A 23,221-nucleotide genomic window follows, 5' to 3' on the forward strand; every position below is an offset into this window, starting at 1 on the left:
TTAGGGGTTTTGTTGTTTTGGAAGTTGGATGGTCTTGTGTGTTTCTTTTAATATTAGAATGGTTAACTTGATTGCTTCAAACTTCCAAGATATGGAAATTAATTTTTAATTCTCTTGAGCAAACAAAACCACAGACATGTTTGGAGTGACCATCGTTTTTGGTATAAACTGTGTACTTCTACCCTTCTCTTAGGAAATAATATTTCATACTAGATGTCTTAAACTTTCAAGATATTATTTATATAAAATCTGTATTCTTGAGAATAAATTCCCTTTAAATAGTCATGAGGTAAGGAACTTTTGACCAAAAAGAACTAAAAGTAAAGACTGGCCGAATGTCACAAATACTTGGAGCAGTTCCTGAAAGTTCACTGTGGTTTAAATTTTGACCTTGATCACATCGTCTGAAAACGAATTGAAAGGCCAACCATAGAATGCCAAAAGGGTGGGAACAAGATCTAGACGGACATTTCTGTTCCCCAGGCCCGCCTTGCCCTCTTTAGTGAGTCTGACCATTCATCTTTATCTGGGTAGGTCATTCTAGGCAAATAGCCTAGCTCTGTGATGACAGAAGCATCTCACAATTCCTCACAGCCTGTCTCTTTTTAAAATAAAATCATATTTTCTTTTTTTTATGGTGCTTCACAAATCCAAAGAGGTTTGGTGTTTCTCCATTTGCTGGGCAAGGCGTCTGCGTCAAGTTTCAGCCACCTGCACGGCCAGCACCACATCTCCAGCAGGCTGGTCTCGGAGGTTGATGAGGAGCCAACAAGTGCCGCCCCCGCACCCCCCCCCCCCCCCCCCGCACCTCTGCTTTGATCAGCTTTGTTTTTGAGGTTGCATGTCAGATTTTGTTTAGGGAGAGAAAAATAGCTCTGTGTAGAGGGAGATGTCAGGAAGACCATTGCTCTGATGTGCTGTGGGGATTCTGTTCAGGGTGTACTCTGCTGTCTCATGTCCTGTCCTCTGCCTTTGTCACACTGTCTCGTTCCTTCTGGTTTTGGGGTGGCTGAGTGTCTCTGTGTGTGTATTGGTCTCCTGTTTTTTCAAAGACCCTCAGTGAGAAACTTCGCTTGGTTCTTCCAAGTACCAGTTTGTCTTCTTAAATAATAGGTTTGTTTTTATCTTAGAACCTTTCTTTTCTTTTCTTTTCTTTTTTTTATTTGAGGAAGATTAGCCCTGAGCTAACATCTGCTGCAGGTCCTCCTGCTTTTGCTGAAGAAGATTGTTCCTGAGCTAACATCTGTCCCATCTTCCTCTTTTTCCTTGAGGAAGATTGTCTGTGAGCTAACATCTGTGCCAGTCTTCCTCTATTTTGTATGTAGGATACCGCTACAGCATGGCTTGATGAGTGGTGTGTAGGTCTGGGCCCAGGATCCAAACCCGCAGACACCAGGCCACCAAAGGAGAGTGTGCAAACTTAACCACTATGCCACTTGGCCAGCCCCTTAGAACCATTTTTTAATGGGGTTTTTCAGCCTTGCTGTGGCCTCTAGAAAGCCCAGAGCTAAGTATGCATTCTGCTTTTAGCAACTAGCTACAGAACTTACTTTCTCCTCTGGAACTGTTGCCTCTAGCTCCCTCCTGTTGAGGTTAGTCATGCTTTCACAGCCTTTGCTTTTGCAGCTTTCATGGTCTCCTTGGCCCTTCAGGGTCTGTAGCATACACTGACACGGAACTGCGTTATCTAAAGACTAATTATAATAGCATCTGAGAACACAGTTAAAATTAATGCACATGTTATTCTGGTTTAAACTGTTTCTAATTTAGAGATGAGGTGAAGGGTGGAAAGGAGAGCTGCTTTAAAATGATAGTTTATATGAAATGGTTAATAATATCGTCCTCTTCTTTGCTCTGATGTTTGAATACTCAAGACACTAATTGAAATGGTATCACTAGGAAGAGATTCAAAGTATAGATGACAAGTTTTCCTTCTCAGCCTGTTGCTGTAGACATTGCAGATGGAAGGCTGAAGTAGACCTTACTGTGAATATCAGCAAACACCTTGAACCTACCCTTTCTCTGGTAATAATAATACTTCCAAAGAAGGTGTTGAAGTCTTGTCCTCCTTGCAGTGTCTGGGCTAGGGACAGAAAATTAGCACTTGAACATTTTAGCCTAGAATATGCTAGATTCAATGAATATAGATTGTGAATTAACTTTATTTGGATTAGAAATTTGGTTATGCTCTATAGGTGTCTAAGCAAGATAGTATCTTCCTTTAATATCTAGGATGTGAAATTAATGCCCACGCGATATTAAAGTGAAATAAGGAGGCAGAGTGACTTCAGCTTCGTGGTGGAGTGAGTTCTCCCGGCAATCTCTCCCCTCCACGATACAATGAAAAAGATATTTATACTCCAACAGAGGACATCCACACAACACAAAAAGCATCTGAGAGATGCACGCAGCCACACCCTGGAGGGTCAAGAGGCTGGAGCCCCTCCAGAGGAGGTGGAACGGGGTGAGAGAAAACTTCGCTCCCTCCCCAAGAGACTGCAGTCTAGGACTTTGCATGGCCTCTGAGAGGGTAGGAAGTGGGGAGGGGATGCCCGTTCATGGGAACATCAAAGATCCCTGAGGTCCCTCACAGCCTAGAGGAAAGCCCCCTACCGGGGTGAAAGCTATCATGGCGGGGGGTGACTTCATCAAGCCAACACCTCAGGAGAGCAGATAGCAAGAGCAGAGTGAGTAATCCCTCAAGAGCTCACAGGAGAAAGTGCCCCATCCGCCCACCTGCCCAGCACCGGCTCCACTCCCTGCAATCTCAGTGAACAACAGAGGGCTCAGAATACATGGCTGTTGAGTGCCCCCCCACCCACCCAGTGTGAATAGGTGATTACCGCAACCAAATAGTACCATGATGCAAAAGAACAAAGTCACACCCTCTAGCAGTATCAAAAATTATATTAAATCTCCAGACCACAGAGACAATGGCAAGTGCCCAGAAATCAGTCCTGAGGACACAGAAATATGTAATTTAAATGACAGAGAATTCAAAATAGCTATCATCAAAAAACTCAAAGAGTTAAAAGAGAATGTAGAGAAACAATTCAACAAGTTCAGGAGGTACTTAACAAAAGAGATTGAAAGTATAAAGAAGAATCAATGGGAAATATTGAAGATGAAAGACACAGCCAACGAGATAAAACAAAATATGGATTCCCTGAACACCTGAGTGGACATGATAGAGGAGCAAATCAGCATAATCGAGGCTAGATATATTGAAATGCTCCAGATAGAGGAGAAGAGACAATTAAGACTAAAAAGATATGAAGAAAGTCTCTGAGAAACATTTGACTTAATTAGGAAGTGCAACATAAGAATTAGAGGGAGAATAGAAGGAGTGTGGAGCAGAAAACTTGTTCAAAGAAATAATAGCAGAGAACTTCCCAAACCTGGGGAAGGAGAAAGAAATCCATGCAGAAGAGGCTGTCAGCTCTCCTAAATATGTCACTGGAAAAAGACCTACTCCAAGGCATATAGTAGTGAGACTGGCAAAAGTGAATGACAAAGAAAAAATACTAAGGGCATCAAGGCACAAGAAAATAACCTGCAGAGGAACCCCCATCAGGCTTTTAGTCGATTTCTCAGGAGAAACCTTACAGGCTAGGACTGACTGGAATGACGTATTCAAATCTTTGAAGGACAAAAACTTTTAGCCAAGAATAGTCTATCCAGTGAAAATATCCTTTAGATATGATAGAGAAATAAAAACTGCCCCAGATAAACAAAAGCTAAGGGAGTTCGTAGCTACAAGACCCCCCGTACAAGAAATCCTCAAGAAGGCCCTCATATCTGAAAAACAAAAGAGAGAAAGGGGTTACAAAGCACAGAGTAAGGAGATAAATAGGTAGACAAAATCAGAAAATTGTAGCTGTACATCACAACAGGTTAGCAAATACTCAAGTATAACATTAAAGATAAAGAGAAGGAACACACCAAAGACAAAGTTAATTTTGTCATTTTAATCACAAAATCACAAGATGGAATAAGATGTGAGAAAAACAACTTAGGAGGGGAAGAGGAAAGGGAATGAATTGGTTTAGTCAAAGGAAATAAGAGGCCATTGGAAAATAGACTATCTTATCTATGAGACTTGGAATACAAACCTCAGGGTAACAACTAAACAAAAAAGCAGAACAGAGACACAAATAATAAATAAGGAGAAAACGAAGAAACACAACATAAAAAACTACATAACTCGATTGGTAGAACAAAACACACGAGACGAGAAACAAGGGAAATGCAGGAGAACTGGAAAACGAGTGATATAATGACAGCATTAACCCTCATATATTGATGATCACCCTAAATGTAAATGGATTGAATTCTCTAATCAAAAGACAGTGGTGAGGTGGATTAAAGAACAAGACCCAACAACATCCTGCCTCCTGGAAACACATCTCAGCTCCAAGGACAAACACAGGCTCAGAGTGAAGGGATGGAAGACGATACTCCAAGCTAACAGCAAACAAGAATGCAGATGTCGCAGTACTTACATCAGACAAAGTAGACTTCAAGATAAGACAGGTAAAGAGAGACAAAGAGGGGCAGTACATAGTGATCAAAGGGACACTCCACCAAGAAGACATTACACATTCCCAACACAGGAGCACCAAAGTACATAAAGCAACTATTAACAAACCTAAAAGAAGACACTAATAATATCACAATAATAGTAGGGGACCTCAACACTCCACTCAAATCAATGGATAGATATCCAGACAGAAAATCAACAGAGAAACAGTGTAGTTAAATGAAAAGCTAGACCAGTTGGGCTTAATAAACATATAGAAAACTCCATCCAAAACCAGCAGAATATACTTTCTTCTCAAGTGCACAGAGAACATTCTCAAGGATAGACCATGTGTTGGGAAACAAGGCAAGCCTCAATAAATTTTTGAAGGTTAATAATAATAACAATAATAATAACAAGCATCTTTTCCAATCACAATGCTATAAAGCTAGAAATTAATTACAAGAAAAAAGCTGAGAAAAGGACAAAGATGTGGAAATTAAACAACTATAGCTATTGACCAAACAATAGATCATTGAAGAAATTAAAGGAGAAATCAGAAAATATCTGGAGACAAATAAAAATGAAAACATACCATGCCAACTCCTATGGGATGCAGCAAAAGCGGTCCTAAGAGGGAAATTCATTGCAGTACAGGCTCACTTTAACAAACAAGAAAAATCCCAAATAAGCAATCTCAAACTACAGCTAATTGAATCAGAAAAAGAACAAACAAACCCGAAATCAGCAGAAGGAGAGAAATAATGAAAATCAGAGCAGAAATAAATGCTGTTGAAACAAAAAAGACAGTAGAAAGGATCAATGAAACAAAGAGCTCGTTCTTTGAGAAGATAAATAAAATTGGCAAACCCCTAGCCAGACTTACAAAGAGAAAAAGAGAGAAAGCTAAGATAAATAAAATTAGAAATGAAAGAGAAGAAATACAACAGATTATGAGAAAATACTATGAAAAGCTATATGCCAACAAAATGGACAATCTAGAAGAAATGGATAAATTCTTAGACTCTTATAATCTCCCACAGCTGAATCAAGAAGAAATAGATAGGGGCTGGCCCCATGGCCGAGTGGTTAAGTTCACATGCTCCACTTCAGCGGCCTAGGCTTTTGCTGGTTCGGATTCTGAGTGCGGACCTGGCAACAGTCATCAAGCCATGCTGAGGTGGCATCCCACATGCCACAACTAGAAGGACCTACAACTAAAAATATACAGCTATGTGCCGGGGGGCTTTAGGGAGAATAAGTAAAATCTTTAAAAAAACAAACAAACAAAAACAGAATACAACAATTACAAGTAAAGAGATAGAAACAGTAATCAAAAGCATCCCCAACACTAAAGCCCAGGACCAGACGACTTCCCTGGGGAATTCTACCAAACTTTCAGAGAGGATTTAATACCTATCCTTCTCAAGCTATTCCAAAAAATTAGGGAACATGGAACGTTTCCTAACACAGTCCACAAGGCCAACATCACTCTAATACCAACCGGAATTGTATTGACAACCCTAATACAGCAATACATCAAAAAGATCATACATCATGATCAAGTGGGATTTATTCCAGGGACACAGGGATGGTTCAACATCTGCAAATCAATGTGATACACCACGTTAACAAAATGAGGACTAAACCACATGATCATCTCAATAGACTCAGAGGAAGCATTTGACAAGATCCAACAGCCATTTATGGTAAAAACTCTTAACAAAACGGGGATAGAGGAAATTACCTGAACATAATAAAGGCCATATATGATAAACCCACAGCTAATGTCATACTCAGGGGGAAAAACTGAACGCCATCCCTCTGAGAAAAGGAACAAGACAAGGATGTCCACTGTTACCACTCTTATTCAACATAGTACCACAGGTTTTGCCCAGAGCAATTAGGAAACTGAAAGCAATAAAAGGAACCCATATAGGGAGTGAAGAATGGATACTCAAGCTGTTTGCAGACAATATGATCTTATATATAGAAAATCCTAAAGAATCCATCGGAAAATGATTAGAAATAATTAACAACTACAGTAAGGTTGTGGGGTACAAAATCAGCTTACACAAATCAGTTGCATTTCTGTAGTCTAATAACAAACTTACAGAAAGAGAACTCAGGAATACAATTCGATTTCTAATTGCAAAAAAGCATAATAAAATATCTAGGAATAAATTTAACCAAGCAGGTGAAGGACTTATACAATGAAAACTATAAGACATTATTGAAAGAAATAGATGATGACATAAGGAAATGGGAAGACATTCCATGCACATGAAGCATAAGAATCAACATAGTTAAAATGTCAGTACTGCCCAAAGCAATCTGTAGATTCAGTGCAATCCCAAGCAGAATCCCAATGACATTCTTCATGGAACTAGAACAAAGAATCCTAAAGTTCATATGGGGCAACCAAAGACCCTGAACTCCTAAAGCAATACTGAGAAAAAAGAACAAAGCTGGAGGCATCACAATCCCTGACTTCAAAATATACTACAAAGCCATAGTGATCAAAACAGCATCGTACTGGTAGAAAAACAGACACACAGATCAATGGAACAGAACTGAAAGCGCAGAAATAAAAACACACACCTGTGGACAGCTAATCTTCGACAAACGTACAATGGAGAAAAGATAGTCTCTTCAATAAATGGTGTTGGGAAATCTGGACAGCCTCATGCAAAAGCATGAAGGTAGACCGTTATGTCATGCCACACAGAAAAATAAACTCAAAATGGATCAAAGACTCGAAGATAAGTCCTGAAACCATAAAACTCCTGAAAGATGATATAGGTAATACAGTCTTTGACATCGAACTTAAAAGGATCTTTTTGAATACCATGTCTTCTCAGACAAGGGAAACAAAAGAAAAAATAGACAAGTGGGAGTGCATCAGACTAAAGAGCTTCTGCAAGGCAAAAGAAACTAGGATCAAAACCAAAAGACAACCCACCAACCAGGAGGAAATTTTTGCAAATCATATCTCTGACAAGGGGTTAATCTCCATAATATATAAGGAACTCACACAACTAAAGAATAAAAAGTAAACAACCTGATCAAAAAATGGGCAGAGGATATGAACAGACATTTTTCCAAATCAGATATACAGATGGCCCATAAGCACATGAAAAGATGTTCAACATCACTAAGCATCAGGGAAATGCAAATCAAAACTACACTAAGATACCACCTTTTGCCTGTTAAAATGGCTGTAATCACTAAGACTAAAAATAGCAAATGTTGGAGAGGATGTGGAGAGAAGGGAATCATCATACACTGCTGGTGGGAATGCAAACTGGTGCAGCCACTATGGAAAACAGTATGGAGATTCCTCAAAAAGCTAAAATAGAAATACCATATAACTGAGCTATCCTACTACCCTGTATCTACTCAAACAACTTGAAATCAACAATCCAAAGTAACATATGCACCCCCATGTTCGTTGCAGCACTATTCACAGTAGCCAAAATATGGAAGCAATCCAAGTGCCCATCAACCAATGATTAGATAAAGAAGATGTGGTGTATATATCTACAGTGGAATACTACTCAGCCATAAAAAGAAAATCATCCCATTTGCAACAACATGAATGGACCTGGAGGGTATTATGCTAACAAAGTAAGCCAGACTGAGAAAGGCAAACACCATATGATTTCACTCATGTGGAATATAAACAAACACACGGACAAAGACAACAGTTCAGTAGTTACGAGGGTAAGGAGGGTGGTGGGTGGGCACAGGGTGAAGGGGAGCATGTTTATGGTGGCAGACAAGCAATAAGGTACAACTGAAATTTCACAGTGATGTAAACTATTATGAATGCAATAAAAAAATGAAAGAGGGAAGTTAGATTGTAATTGGTTAGTTCTCTTACTAAAGCAATAGTTGCAAAAGCCACTTGGTTCTAAAAGTCAAGATAAACATGAAGAAAGGTGTTGAGAGAATTCAATCCTATGTCAGATAAGGTAGAATCATGTTTGCAGGAAATAAAATTTTTGTAGCTGTCATAAATAATAATACTCCACTGCTGGAGTATTATACCGTGTAGATCGTTGTTATGTTTCTTGTATTTTTGTTTGTTTTTCTTGTTATCCTTCTTTATTCTCAGCACTGAAGAGGAAGATGGGTCTGATCATTTTCTGTTCCTTTTTTGGTACTTTAAGGTGACATTGTAGTGTATAGATTTTTGTAAGTTTTTTCTCTCCAATATTTGACTTATTTTCACAGTTATTAATGAGGATATAAAATATACTAAATTTAAAGTATTACCTATTTTACTGGATTTACATTAGGAACTTAATATGCTTACTTAGAATGATAGGATTAATTTTGCTGGCAATTTTTCATTTTTTGTTTTAGTTTGTCATAAGTAAAACTAAATAGCTTGAATTTGCATTTGTAAAGATTGATCGTGCTTGAATAAAGTTTTCCATTAACCTCTTCAAATATTACACTTCACTTTTAAGGATTTCAATTTCCTCAGTATTCTTAACTGATTCTAAAATGTTGGTTGCCAGTAGCTTAGTAACTGCGTTCTTGCCGTATGTGTTGAGGAACTGAGTGAAGATGGACACTGAGATTTCCTTTGGTCTACTAAGGACTTCATCACTTTTCTAGCTTTAGGAATCCAAATCCCCTTAGGGATTGATGTTGTCTGAGGAGCTCAGCCAACTCAAAAAGAAGATTACAGCTGACAGAGTTCTTTCCTGTAGACTACTGACCTCTATACCACAAAGCTAAAACATGGGCAAAGACACTTGAGGCTCTCTAGTTGTTTCCTGAACTGATTGTAGATGCTTGCATAATTTATGGTGACATTGCTAATTGGAGTGTTTTTGTTCCAGAGAATAAAAATCTTCAAGTTCTTTGTATTCTCCTACTGTCAGAATGTCGTTCAGCAAACTTTGAATGTCTTTAAAAGTAAGGTAGTGCTCCGAACCAGAGGCACAAGCTGGAGGGGGCCTGGATCCTGCCCTCAGGGAAACATGCCGCCCGTGTGTGTACGTTAAAACTGCAGACTGACTGGGTGGGAGAAATTTCTGGTCATAAGAAGAGAAAAAGTATGTTTTATGAAGGTTTTGTCTCTAGAGTAAGAGCCTCAGAATTGGGTACAGATCCTTGTGCAAGTTATCTTTGGTTATATTAACCCGTCTTCAACATTTAAAGGATTTTACATCCTTGTCTCTTCTGCTTCTCTAGCCCAAGAAAACCAAAGAAATTTAGTAAGGAAATGGAAGTTATCACAATCCAATCCATGATTTGGATCTTCTCCAAGAATTTGATTATAATTACTTATTAAACACATCCTAGCTACTTTAGGAAAATATTAAATATAACTTCCAGAAAGTAAACATAGAATTATCATATGATCCACTTGTCTCTCAACAGGTATAGATATTTCTGTTTAATCCATAGACTTACCAATTCCACTTCTAGGTATAAATCCAAAGAATTGAAAGTAGGGCCTCAGATACAGGCATGCTTCGTTTTATTGTGCTTTGCTTTATTGCACTTCTAAGATACTGTGTTTTTTCCGAAACCCTCCACCAGCAAAAAGATTATAACTCATTGAGGGGTCAGACATTTTTTAGCATACAGTATTTTTTAATTAAGGTATGTACATTGTTTTTTAGACAATGCTATTGCATACTTAACAGACTACAGTGTAGTGTAAACATAACTTTTATATGCGCCAGGAAACCAAAAGATTCATGTGACTTGCTTTATTGCAGTGGTCTGGAACCAAACCTGCAGTGTCTCCAAGGTATGCCTGTATCTGTACGCCCATGTTCATAGCATTATTCACAGTAACCAAAAGGTGGGAACAACCCAGATGTCCATTGATGGGTGAATGGCTAAACAAAATGTGGTTTATATGTACAGTGGAATATTATTCAGCCTTAGAAAAGAATGATGTTCTAACACATGCTGCAACATGGATGAACTTTGAACACATTATGCTGAGTGAAGCAAGATAGCCACAAAAGGACAAATGTCATGTGATTCCACTTATATGAGGTATCTAGAATAGTCAAATCCATAGACACAAAAAGTAGGATGATAGTTGCTGGGGGAATGGAGAGTTCTTGTTTAATGGGTTCAGAGTTTCAGTTTGGGAAGACGGAAAGAGTTCTGGAGAAAGAGAGTTGCACAAGAGTGTGAATGTACTTAATGCCACTGACCTATACACTTAAAATTGGTTAAAATGGGGGCCAGCCCAGTGGTGTAGTAGTTAAGTTCGCACACTGTGCTTTGGCAGCCTGGGTTTCATGGATTTGGATCCTGGGCCATTCAAGCCATGCTGTGGCAGCATCCCACATACAGAACAGAGGAAAATCTGGCACTCTTCCTCACCAAAAAAATAAAAATTGTTAAAATGTTAAATTTTTTGTATATTTTACCACAATTTAAAAAACCCATTATGTTCCAAATTCTGTTTGCTAATATTTTATTTAGGACTTTTGCAAAAAATATATAGATTGATATAAAAAGCAAAATCACAATTAAGCTGTTTTTGAGGTATTAGAATGCCTCTCCCTCATGTCTGTCTTGGTAATAGGAGTATAGTTCAGAGGTTTGTTTTAATAGGAGTTCTCTCTTCTCATGACAGGCCAGTGGTGGGGGTGGAAGGCGGGTTGTAGGTGGCCCCCTGACCTGCTGTGTAGCAACCCCACTTGGGGCTCTGTTGTTTCCGTCTGTACTAGCCTGAAAGAGAGTCAGTGTGGCACGTAGACAAACTAAATGAACTCTAGGGCCAGACAGACCTGATGCCACTGGACTGTAGTTTTCTGAAGGACAGAGTCCATGGATGTCCGCTGGAGACAGGACTGCTTTCAAGGTGTCCGGGGTGTGCCCAGTGAGCAGCTGGGAGTGCTACGTGGCAGAGCTGGTGCCCCGACAGCTCCAGGCCATTACTAGGTGTACAGGCAGGAGTGGTTAAAGTGAAATGCCAAGGCCAGTTTATTCATCAAATTATATGTCTGTTTTTAAATTATATATGTGGTTTGTTTTTTCTTTTAATAATTGTACTAGCATGATACATCCCTGAACCGTTCATCTAAAAAATGGTTGCTTTCCATCCCGTTGTAAGCAAAGTTAGATAATATAAGTCAGCAGCTTTAGGGTGGACAGGTGGCAGTATAGGACTTAGAGATGGATGTATTTTAAGCACAGTGAGGAAGCATTTACATATGCACGAAGGGTATTTCGTTCCAAAACTTCCTCTCTACAGGACCAGGAATCCTAGTGGTGACAAAGTACAGTCATACATCACAACAGTGAGGATACAGTCTGAGAAATGTGTCGTTAGGCGATTTCACATTGTGTGAACATCACAGAGTGTGCTTACACAAACCTAGATGGTATAGCCTACTGCACACCGAGGCTGTATGGGACTAATCTTAGGGGACGTCCGTCAAATGTGCCGGCCATCGTTGACTGAAACGTCGTTATGCAGTGTGACTGTACAAGCTCCTCTGCCCAGGTAACTAGACTCCCTGCATGGTGCCCCAGCGGTGTCTTCTCCCCATTTGTGAATATTCAGTCCCTTCCACCCTGGTTGATGCCAGAAGTAACGTGAGGACCCTAGTTTGGAGGCCTTAAAGTGATTAGACATGTGTTGGGGGTTCTAACAGCCCTTGATCTTTTGTTTTTTTAAACTGGCTTAGAACACATTTTCTGGGCCCTGGAAGATCCTTCCCACGCCTCTTTTCCTAGGCTGAATTTTTAGTTGTTACAGGTGGGTGGGTGAGCTGTAGATCCCCTTTAACCCTTCCCCATTGCCTCCAGCATTAAGTCCATACTCTTTTTTAACTTTTTATTTTTAACTTGGCGTAACCCTTAAAAAGCTAACTTCAGCCTCTTCTTTTCCAGGCTGGTTTTTTAATGGTAAACCTTGATCACAGGTCCCTGAATACATATCTAGGCTTCTCCATTTCTTTGTTAATGCCATAGTACCCTAATGTGCCATAATCTGTTTTTTGCCAATTATCTTTAAAATATTTATTGAGCATCTACTATATGCAAAAGTACTTGAGAGCCAGCTAAAATCCAACTCTATGAAATCCTCAGCAGCAATACCTGGAAATGTTCCAAAGCTTCTTGAAGACATTTCTTGTCACTAGCAGTCATTTCCATCACTGACCTTTTGCTGTTTGGCTTTTCACGTCCGCATGTCTTTGCTGCAGCAGCAGGCAGCTTCATGCGATGGAGAGAGCACTGGTGCATCTGCAGGACCTGCGTGTGATCTGAGCCTGGCGCCCCTCTCCGCTCAGTCACCTCGGGCGAGGCGCTTAAGCTTCCTGGACCGTGGGTTTTCGTCTCTAAATGGAGGTTTAATAAGATGCCAGGACCAGGCTGATGAGCCCTAGATGTTAGTTGCCCGTGTCTCTGACCTCTGATTACCTCCTCTGAGAAACTCATATGACTGATCACTGGGATTTCCCCTCTTGCTTTTGATGAAGGATAAGAAAAAATGTTAGAGTTGTCAGTGAATGAGAAGTCCGTTCTGAGGGAAGATGATTACTCAGAATGTGGAAATTTTTATTTTCCTGAATGATATTAACTGAAAAATTATAAATATGAGTAATACAAGAACCAATCATTGGACTATTTCCACATTTGAGGCTATTTGTGAAATTGTGAGCGTGTTCCCTTGACTGCAGTCTTTAAAAAGGGAAGCAGTATGATCTTGTCAATGTCAGCCGGCACTTAAACACTCCCTGCTGGTTCCCAGACCCTGAGTTCTCATGGAGTTTTTATTTACTCACTATGTTTGTTATTGGTGAAAAGCAATTATGTTGAATATCTTTGAATATCTCAGGTTTCTCTCCATTTCTGATACCCTCCTTTATCTGTTTTCACATCTGCCTATACTCCTGGGTGTTGGGGGAGTTAGGTGGGTTGTCATGAAGTGCTCTGGGGCTCCTGACGTCACTCAGCTGTAACCCCTCCTGTGGGTGGGGTGGCTGTTGGAGGTGTGTGTTGTGTGTGTCCCTGCCCAGCTAGACTCAGCTGAGTGTGACTGTGTGCTCACCAGCGTTCTCCAGACAAAATCAGGCCCAAACACAGATGAAGTTTGCAGTGTGCTCCCGTTGTTCCTAATAGATCAACTCGTGTGGGAGCAAAACTTTACAGCAGCACTGATGGTATATTAATGGGTTTTTGTTTTTGTTTTTTGAAGACAGCTAAGAATGAGCGTATATAGCCTTAAATCTGGAGGTTCCTATGGATAGGGGAACTGAAATTGAAGGAGACTCATATAATTATTTATAAAGGAGTCTTTTAATGTGTTATGGACAAAAGGGATACTAGTATTTTACGCCTACCTTCCACATTGGTTTGAAAAGCTTTCTGTTAATGAATTCAATTTGCAGATTATATAATCTGAATAAAACGGTAGGCTCTTGTATAGTTAAAGAGGATTGGGTTCAGTAGGTGTGGATAGCAGTATTTTGCAGTGTTAAACTCTGTGAAGGAGGGTTGGTGATTCTGTAAACCCCACGGTGCTTGCTCTCTGACTTTGGACTAGAGAAAGTAATGGCCATGCATATCCCAAATACTGAGAACTAGTTCTGAACTTTTCTTGCTGTTTAGAGCCATACTGCCTTGACAGCATATTAAACTTACCAACTTTTGATTAAACAACCCTAAATTAAAAGGCACTTAGAGAAATACCAGTTAAATCTTTATCTGTTTAAAAATAATATCCCAGAAATTTTTATCTGGATTTTGGATGCTGTAGTCTGTTTTGAAGTGGTTTTTACCCTGATTACGTCAGTAGTATATTGTAGAAATTTACAAAGTACTAGGAATATAAGAATAACCCATATCTCTATCATCAAGAAAGAGCCATTCCTAGTAAACTCACATGTAAGCATTGTTGATTACACTATATATACACCTTTGTTATCTTTAGTTTTCATTTCTTTCGTGTATAATTTTGGGGTCACAAAGTGAAAGAACACAAGCTCAGGGTCAGATCTGCAGACATGGCCCAACTTTCAGGTATCCTATATGGACTTAGATTACCTATGTTGAGAGCTTGGCGTATGTAACATGTAATATAGAGGGTAGGTGGTATGATGTACTTACTGACCTGTATTTTAAAAATCTGCATAATGTCATGATAATGGCTGCTTAATATGTGTCAGATGGTGCGCCCCACAAGTTGGTTAACCATTTCCTAATTTTAGAAATATGCTTTTCTGTTAATTCTGTCATCTCTCACTTTTAGATCTCTTTCTATTAACTGATTTAATCTTGATCCTGGCTCCTACTTCCCTACTTCTTTGCATGTCTAGTAGTTTTTGGTTGCTAAACATTGCTGCCTTTTATGTTTGGAGTGCTAGGTTTTGTTGCATGCTCTTAAAAGTGTTGGGTTTGTTCTTGCAGCCAGTTGTTACTTGCCTATCAGTTTGATTCTTTCAAGGCCTATTTTTAAGCTCTGTTAGTGTAGTTCTAGAGCATCCTTCATTCTAGAGCTACGTTAGTTCCACGACCAACATGTTCCGGGCTCTACCCTGTGCCCCGTGTGTTCACTGAGGTCTCTCCACTCTGGCTGGTGCAGACTCCCAGCCCTGTTTGAACTCTGGCCGTGAGTCAGTTTACAGGTAGTTGTTCTTTCCTCAGAAGTGGTTCTCTGCCAAGTCTTGTGGAGGTTCACCCTGTGCATGCTCAGATTGGTGTTCAACAAAGACTCACGAGGATCCCTACACAGTTCTGGAACTTTCTCTGTAGCTCCCTCCTTTTTGATACCCTGCCACGCAAATTATAGCCTCCTGGGCCTTCTCTCCTCAGTCTGTGTTCTCAGTTACAGGCTCTGGCCGGGCTGTGTCTGGGCCCCCTCCCTGCACCTGCAGTGTGGAGACGGCCTCCAGCAGAAGGCCCGGTGGATTGCTGGGCTTGGCTTGTCTGTTCCCTTCACGCTGGGGCCGTGGTTCTGCATGGCCTGTCACCCGGGCTCTGAGACAGTTATTTTGTGGATTTTGTTCAGTTTTCAGTTCTCACTGGCCAGTGAGGAAATCCAGATACCGTTTCTCTCTTCAGGTTGGAAGCAGAAGCCACTTTTCATTTCTAGAGAGAGACGCTTTTTGACACAGTGCATTTTAACAGGTTAACAGTAATGTTTGAGGGTATCTTTTCTGCTCTCGAACATGTTAAAAGAAAACCATTTATTAGGAGAGACACTAAAATGGGTTTTTCCTTGCTGAATTAAATGCCTTTAGGTAGGTCCTTAGAAAGTATTCAGTGGCTCTGAAACCAAACCTTAGGAGCCATCAGGTCACTGGGACAGCTTGTGCTCCTGTTTGTGACGGAACTGTTTGTCTAGTGAGCCGCATGAAGTTTTCACGTGGTTTACCTTGTGGGGTGTTTTCCCCTGAATCTCTGCGTTTACCTTTTAGTTTAGTCATTAACAGTTGATTCTGCTCTAAATTACTGTCCCTGCATTGGCACGAGGTGATCAGCTGTGTGCCATTCGGAGGCCCCTTACCTTCTCGTCTCTAAGTGGAGGGAGCTGGAGTAAAGGGACTTCAGGGTCCCTTCCATTCATTTATTCAGTAAATGTTTGTTGAGCGTTCTAAGCACTGGGAACAGACAGGGACCCTGCTCTTACGCAGCCTAGTGGAGTACAACAACAATGTTATATTATAAGTAAACAAATGGAAAAGAAATAACTTTGATGAGGAGTGCTACCAAGAAAACAAACTAGGGCAAAGTGAAATGGTGATAGGATGGGGCCCACATTAGGTGGGGTGGTCCAAGAAGGCTTGTCTGAGGAGATGACATTTGACCAGACAAGCAGAAAAAACCACCATTTTAAGCTCTAGGGCAAGGACATTCTAGGCAGAGGTAAGACCAGGTACAAAGGCCCTGAGGTGAGCACAGACGTGGACGGTGAAAGAACATGGCTGATTGTCATGAGTGAAGGGCCAAGGGGCATAAATGATGGGGGGGGACCTGGCTTGGTGCTGGCAGTCTGTGATTCCAAGACTCAGCCCTGCTATGAACATTTCTCTACCTAAATAGGCCCCAGTTAGATGTCACATGGCCCCATAGGTGGATAACAGAGGGTCCCAGGAGTCATATTGGGGTAGGTGTGGTGGTCGAGGCACTGGCAAGATCGCGGAGTCTACCATCAGCAGGGACTGTATTGGCACCAGGGAGCAGTAGGGGTTTAAGAGGACGATGAAGGCCGAGTTTCAGCAGTCCTGGTCAGCGCGAGCCAACATGAATCCCCTTCCTAAATTTGCAGGACCACGGACAGCTCCATAGGACCTGTTGCCCCAAAGATGATGTTGGGCTTTTGCTGAAGCTCACATATAAAGGCTACATGGACCCAGAGCCTAGAAATGCTGCTTCCATGGGGAGGAAGCCATCAGGAAAACTGCTTGGAGAGTGCAGGAATGTGTGGCTTTCAAATCGGGAAAGAAAAGACACTGACAAGCAGAGCAGTTCAGGGATGGATGGGGCTGACCCACAGCCGGCCGGCTTTGTCCTGGCGGAGGGCAGCCGACGAGCACTCGGCATCCTCCCATGTCGCCAGGGTCATTCTTACTGTGCTTTAATACAGCACCAACTAAAACTCCAGCTCAAGGTTAGTGACTCTTAAAGACCCAGACAGCTCTCACTTGTCGTTATTAGCACACTGGCGTGTGTGGTCTGCAGGACCGCCTCCTCCTGAGAATGCCAGCGCCTCCAGCCTGTCTCCACTCGTCCCTTTACCACATCATTCTTCACCCCCACGTTGTGTGGCCTCCCATCTTGCCTCTGCACAGGCTTAGTCCTGATGTGATCTCTTTAGGCAGGAAAATCGTGATTGTCAGCCATCATCTAAATAACAGTATCCTGTCACCTGCCATTGTATTTCTGTGTTCCTTAAAACAGCATTTTGCTGGGCCGACCCAGTGGCCTTGTTGTTAAGTTCGGGCACTCCACTTCGGTGGCCTGGGGTTCACAGATTTGGATCCCTGGCACAGAAGACCTACGCACTGCTTATCAAGCCATGCTGTGGCAGTGTTCCACATACAAAAAATAGAGGAAGATTGGCACAGATGTTAGCTCAGGGCCAATCTTCCTCACCAACAAAAAAAGCATTTGGACATATTCTTGATTTGAACATTTATGTTTTTATTTAACTATTTTTCTTTGTCTTTCATTGTATCCTATAGTCTGGCTTTTTTAGTTAGCACTCTAATGAAACAACTTGCTCGAGTTTGTTGATGGCCTCTAATCTCTCCTCCCATTCCCTTTTCTCCATTCTCCACCTCTCTGTGGCATATGCCTCTATTGACAGATCCTCATTGCCATGGCGTTTTCTCCATCCTTTGGGGAAGCCTATGATTCCCTTCCTCCTCCTCTCTTGCCTCCTCGCCCTGCACTCTCTAGGAGGCCCACTTTCTTGTTCTTCCCCTTGGTGCTCCTACTTCTGAGTTCAACCATCATTTCTGGGCACCAGCTCCCAAGTACTTACCTCCAACCCTGACTCCTCCTGCCCCAGTTCTGGGCTCTGTAGCATCTTCACCTGAATAATCACCGTGGATAAAACTGAGTTTCTCCTCTCCTCCTCCTCCTCTAGCTACGTCAGACTCCCCTGTGGTTGCCTCATCTCTCCTGGGCACCCAGGCTCAGTGGTTCAGAATTACTCCATTTCTCTATGCTCAGGAAGTTATCTGGTCGTGTTGACTCTAGCTCTCAATTCGAGTCGGGTGAGGAATGAGGGACCGAGAAAAGTGGAGACAGCAAGTGTAGACCAGGTGAGGCTGTGATGGATATGAGAATAGAGGGCAGTGCTGAGAAGAAGAGCAGATTAGAGTGGGCATGTGAGAGTAGAAGAGACTGGAGAACGCTTTCAAAGACAGAGAGGGGAAGGACCTGATAGAGGAGAAGTTGAAGGTTAAAAGAAGGAGAAAGGATCCTTGCTAGCTTCCTCAGAAGGATTCAGCAACACCCTTTCTTACTGGTAACAGCTTATCAAATGCTCTTTCACTTAGAAATATGCCGGGTTACACATCCTTTAGAAACTTATCCTATAGGTTTGCCAGCATTGGAAAGACATAAGCCAAGGTTACACATCGCAGCATTGTTTGTAATATCAGAAAATCGCTGAATATAAGTGTTTATTGCACTGTGGGTTGGTAAATGAATCATACAACATCCACTCAGTGGACTGCTGTGTAGCCTTGGGAAGGAATAAGGAAGCTATGACCTGATAGACAGCAATTTCTAAGATACTGTCAAATGAATAAAAGCAGGATGTAACAGAACACTATGTGTATATAATATCATTTGTGTTTTTTTAAAGGGGGAGATGGTGAAGGAGAAATATTGATATCCTTATTTGCTTGTATTATGCATGAAGATACTCTGCAAGGGTACCTGGAAACCAGAAATGGTGGCCCGCTGGAGGGTCAGGGTCCTGGGGTGGGGTGGGGGGAGGCCTTTTGCCATGGATCTTTTTATATTTTTAGACTCTTGAACTATATACATGTACTATAAGCTCTTCCAAAATTTCAAAACATTGAATTTATTTTTTTAAGAAACCCTCCAAAATATTTCTGCCAATTGACTGAAAGTCAGATTGTTTAACCAAGGAGACTGACTTCTCTAAATGCCCATTCATCAGTCGTTTCTGATAGCTTTGGCTCATTTTCTTTCACTTTGAAAGTAATATTTCTGACCCATAATTAATCATGTTTTTCCCCTCAGAAAACTTCTGTCATTGCTAATTTTATTAGTAGAGCCTGATCCAGGCTTCTTACATTTCTTTCCCTTGCTTCTACTCCCCAAAGGCTCTGTACATTCATTACCAGCTTAGATAGTATTTAGATGAATCATATCAATAAGATAATTATTTACCTTACGACTTGAATTCTTACCCTGACATAGCTTGGTAACCCTAGGAAAGTATTAAGTGAAACTGTCGACTTTATTATAATAAGAAGTATTAAGTTCAGAAGACCGTATCTTTAAGACTGACTGAAAACAGCACCGGGTTAATGTCGAGGAGCTGCCACAGGAGGGAAGGTTAGCAGAACATTTCACGTGGCAGGAAAGAGCTGTCTTCAGCTGCTTAAAAGACTGTTGGAAAACGTGGTAGAGCTGGGACCAGTGGACAGACGGTGTACTAGTCACATCCCAGGGCAGCAGAAGAAAGAACTGAGTGTTTCCGGTGCCCCACTAGAGGGCAGCGTCTGCGGTGGCGGCTGCGGCCGCGTTCCATAAACCAGCAGGGACAGACGGGTGCGTTGCGTATCTGTACAAGTCAGTCTTGATTCAGAAAAAGAAATTTCAGCTAAATGGCAGATAGCCTTGGCTCTAATAATAAGATGTTTTCTTGAATCAATGTCCTTTTTTCTTTCAACTTCTGAGACCTATTCTCTTTTAACTCCATTCTTCAAAAGTCCCAAATTTTGTAGCCTCTTGTCAGCAAGTATCTTTCCATCTTTATTTCTTCGGCAAGATAAGCAAGAGGGTGATTTCCTTGTCAGACTTAGAAGGGGAAAATGCCTTTAAAAGGAGACTTTGAAAAGGTTCTAATTTTTAACATTCCTGCATTAATATGTTAAACCTGGGTTTGTAATGAGCATTTTTACTTAAGTCGTAGACAACACTGGGGAGTGAATTGGTAGCAGGACATCACAGACGACTGTGATTTCAAACTCTTGACAGGTACATCTCCGTTTATGGATGCATTAACAGCCAATGGAACAACCAACATACAGACATCTGTTACAGGAGTGACAGCTGGGAAAAGGAAATTTATTGACGAGAGAAGAGACCAGCCTTTTGACAAGCGGTTGCGTTTCAGTGTGAGGCAAACAGAAAGTGCCTACAGATACAGAGATATTGTCGTCAGGAAGCAGGACGGCTTCACCCACATCTTGTTGTCAACAAAATCATCCGAGAATAACTCACTAAATCCAGAGGTGAGAGATGTCCCTTGGCTGGTTTGTGCTTCCTGTCTCTCCACGCCCCTGCTGGCCCAATCGGTGCTCTTCTTTGTGCTCTTTCTAACTCTCCTTCTGGGCCGCCTCACAGTGCCCACCAGAAGGTAGGAAGCAGCGGTCAAGTTTGCAGGCTTGCTCCTTAGAACGCTTGTGACTGCAGGAGATTGGGGACCGTGTGCATGTGTCGAGGTCCATCTTCCTTCTAAGGGGTGGGGGCTGGGATGGGAGGCAGAGTTCTGCACAGGGGAGGTGGTAGTTGTGTCTCCGTCCTTCACCTCGGGGTCGGGAGGTCTTAATCCTCGGGGCTTTCCTGAAGTCACGTATAAAATGTGCGGGCACACGTGCTTTTCTTTAGCTTTCATCAGGTTCTCAAAGGGTCCTTGGTTCAAACGAGATTGAAGTGCCTGGTCCCCAGCCCCTCAGGAGCTGCACGGTCCTTACTAGTCAGTCTTCGGCATCAGCATCACGGTGGGGCTTAGTGCTAGAGAGATCCCAGCGTATGCTCACTGCTCATAGTAAAGTTAGCTGCCAAAGACCGAGGCAGACTGGTGCCTGCAGAGGTCCCACAACTAGTTCTGTGAAGTGTCCAAAACCGGAAGTAGTTGAACCTGCACTGCACCTTACTTAAAATTTTACATTCTAGTAGTCATTTGTTTTCCACTTGTGAGCAGCTAGGTCAAGTTTTTTCCAGACAAGAAAACCAAACCGCTGTGTGTCTGGCCAGGGTCACATGACGAGCCGGTTGAGGAGTGCTTCTGGGCACATTTTTGGACTAGAGTCTCTTCATTGGTGATTTGTAAATGCTTCACGAAGATCATTTTAAATGGTTCTGTGCCCTTCTAAAACTACTCCTCCATGTTAATGTGCTTGTTCTTAATACTCTTCTGCACCCAGCTCTTGGGGTGTCTCCCAGGTGTGGTAGGCTGGTGTTTAAAAACAAGGAACTGAACTGGTTTCTTTCATCTGGTTGAATGTGCCACCTGCTGTCCAAACTGTAGAAATGCCAGGTGGGCAGACCTTGTCTCCTGAGAGCCACAGTGGCTCGAATATTCAGGTAACTTAGGTGCACACGTCTTTCTAATTATACTCTCTTCATAATTACCTATGTAATTATACTCTGTCTCCAGCCTTCCTGGTCTCTCATTACAGAAATCTGTCAATTATTTTAAAGTGTGGTCGTTATAGGGAACAACGTCAGGCTGTAAAGCACTGTGTGCAGATCCTGATTGTCTGGTAATCGGGTGCTCTTGGCACTGCCTGTCGGGAATGCTCTGCCACTTGAACTTCTGGTGACTTGCAGGTGATGAAGGAAGTCCAGAGTGCCCTGAGCACAGCCGCCGCTGACGACAGCAAGCTCGTGCTGCTCAGTGCCGTGGGCAGCGTCTTCTGCTGCGGTCTCGACTTTATTTACTTTATACGGCGTTTAACAGATGACAGAAAAAGAGAAAGCACTAAGATGGCAGAAGCTATCAGGTACGCATAAATGGTATCCGTAAACATCGGTCCAGTGTTTTGCTTTCAGCGTGCCAGTGCCCGATAGAGCAGGCTTAAACAAGCCTTGCAAATAAAATGTGTCTCTCCTTCCGAGAGACACTAGTAGCAAAATTAATTAAATCGTTTTCCTTTTCTGTGGGCCTGGCATCAGTTACTACTTTCCTTGAGCAAATGACCGATTTCAGGGCAGGCTCAGTCCCAGCGGTGCCCAGGGATGTGTGAATGATGGAAGTCTGCGTGAGCGTGGAGCCAGTTTCCGTCATTGGTTCTGTGAGTGTGTTCTGTCTTCAGTCCTTAAGTAAAGATGCATTCTCTTTCACATCATAACTTACTCTTTGCTTGGTTATAAAATAAATTGGCTAGGCTTTATGACAAGCTCCTTCCGTAACATCATGTGGAAAGGTTTTTTAGTACAAGTGGTACACATTCTTGTTCAAGTTCATCCAACGACACATAAAACTAGATAATATAGAAGAAAAAGTAAAAGTAAAAGATCCCTTTCTCTCAGCCCCCTCCCCCCAAGGTGTCCACTGCTCGTTCGTGTGTCTCCCCAGCAGTCTTGTAAACGCCTTCAAATATGTGTTCCATGCACACACAGATAACATAGATTCATTTTTGGTTGTGTTAAATAAATGGAATTATACTATGTGTTGTTTTCAAGTTACTTCTTTCGTTTAACAGTATGACTTTAGATATTTCCATTTCCTCTGTCTTTGGACTTCCCGCTGCTCTATCATAACAGGCTAAAACGCTTTCCCTAGAGCCACTCAATTCTGCTAGGCGTATCCAGGTGTATGTTTTGCTTATGTCCCCACTTCTCATGCTGATCACTGTAAGTATATAAAAATGTCTGATTTTTCAGAGATTAATTTTATTTAAAGTGAATGAAACCCAGTCACCAACCAGAAAGACTGATGTACAGCCCCACCCCTTCCTGAAATGCCATGCCCTCAGTGACCCCGTGAGCCCTTTGGGAATGCCTTTGTCGTTTACAGAAGGGTGGAAGCTGAGGGGTGCCGATTTGCAGATGGCAGTGAAGTTGGTTGGATCTTCTCCAGAATCCCCAGATATTTGAAGAGTTGAAGTTGAGCTTCTTTTGATAATTATTGAGCTCCAAGTGGCTGGGACCCTAAGCACTGACTTTGGGTCACAGGGCTTCCTGGTCCCTTAAACTGCTCCAGGGGTGCACACCAGGATTGGTGGGGGCGCTTTTCTGGTTTGGTGGGTCTCAAGCCAGGTGGGCATCTCTATC

At 41.9% G+C, this 23,221-nt stretch overlaps 1 protein-coding gene across 6 annotated transcripts in view; it reads left to right on the forward strand.

The window, feature by feature from the left end:
• CDYL (chromodomain Y like) overlaps positions 1 to 23,221 on the forward strand; it is a 243,142-nt gene that overhangs the window by 203,376 nt on the left and 16,545 nt on the right. For all 6 annotated transcript variants that reach the window (XM_070585015.1, XM_070585012.1, XM_070585014.1 and 3 more), the window contains 2 exons: positions 20,198 to 20,454; positions 21,776 to 21,948. In XM_070585015.1, the coding sequence (XP_070441116.1) occupies positions 20,198 to 20,454; positions 21,776 to 21,948 (430 nt within the window). The remainder of the gene's footprint in view (positions 1 to 20,197; positions 20,455 to 21,775; positions 21,949 to 23,221) is intronic.

The sequence above is a fragment of the Equus przewalskii genome, chromosome 19, assembly GCF_037783145.1.
Source record: "Equus przewalskii isolate Varuska chromosome 19, EquPr2, whole genome shotgun sequence".
NCBI classification, from domain to species: Eukaryota; Metazoa; Chordata; class Mammalia; order Perissodactyla; family Equidae; genus Equus; species Equus przewalskii.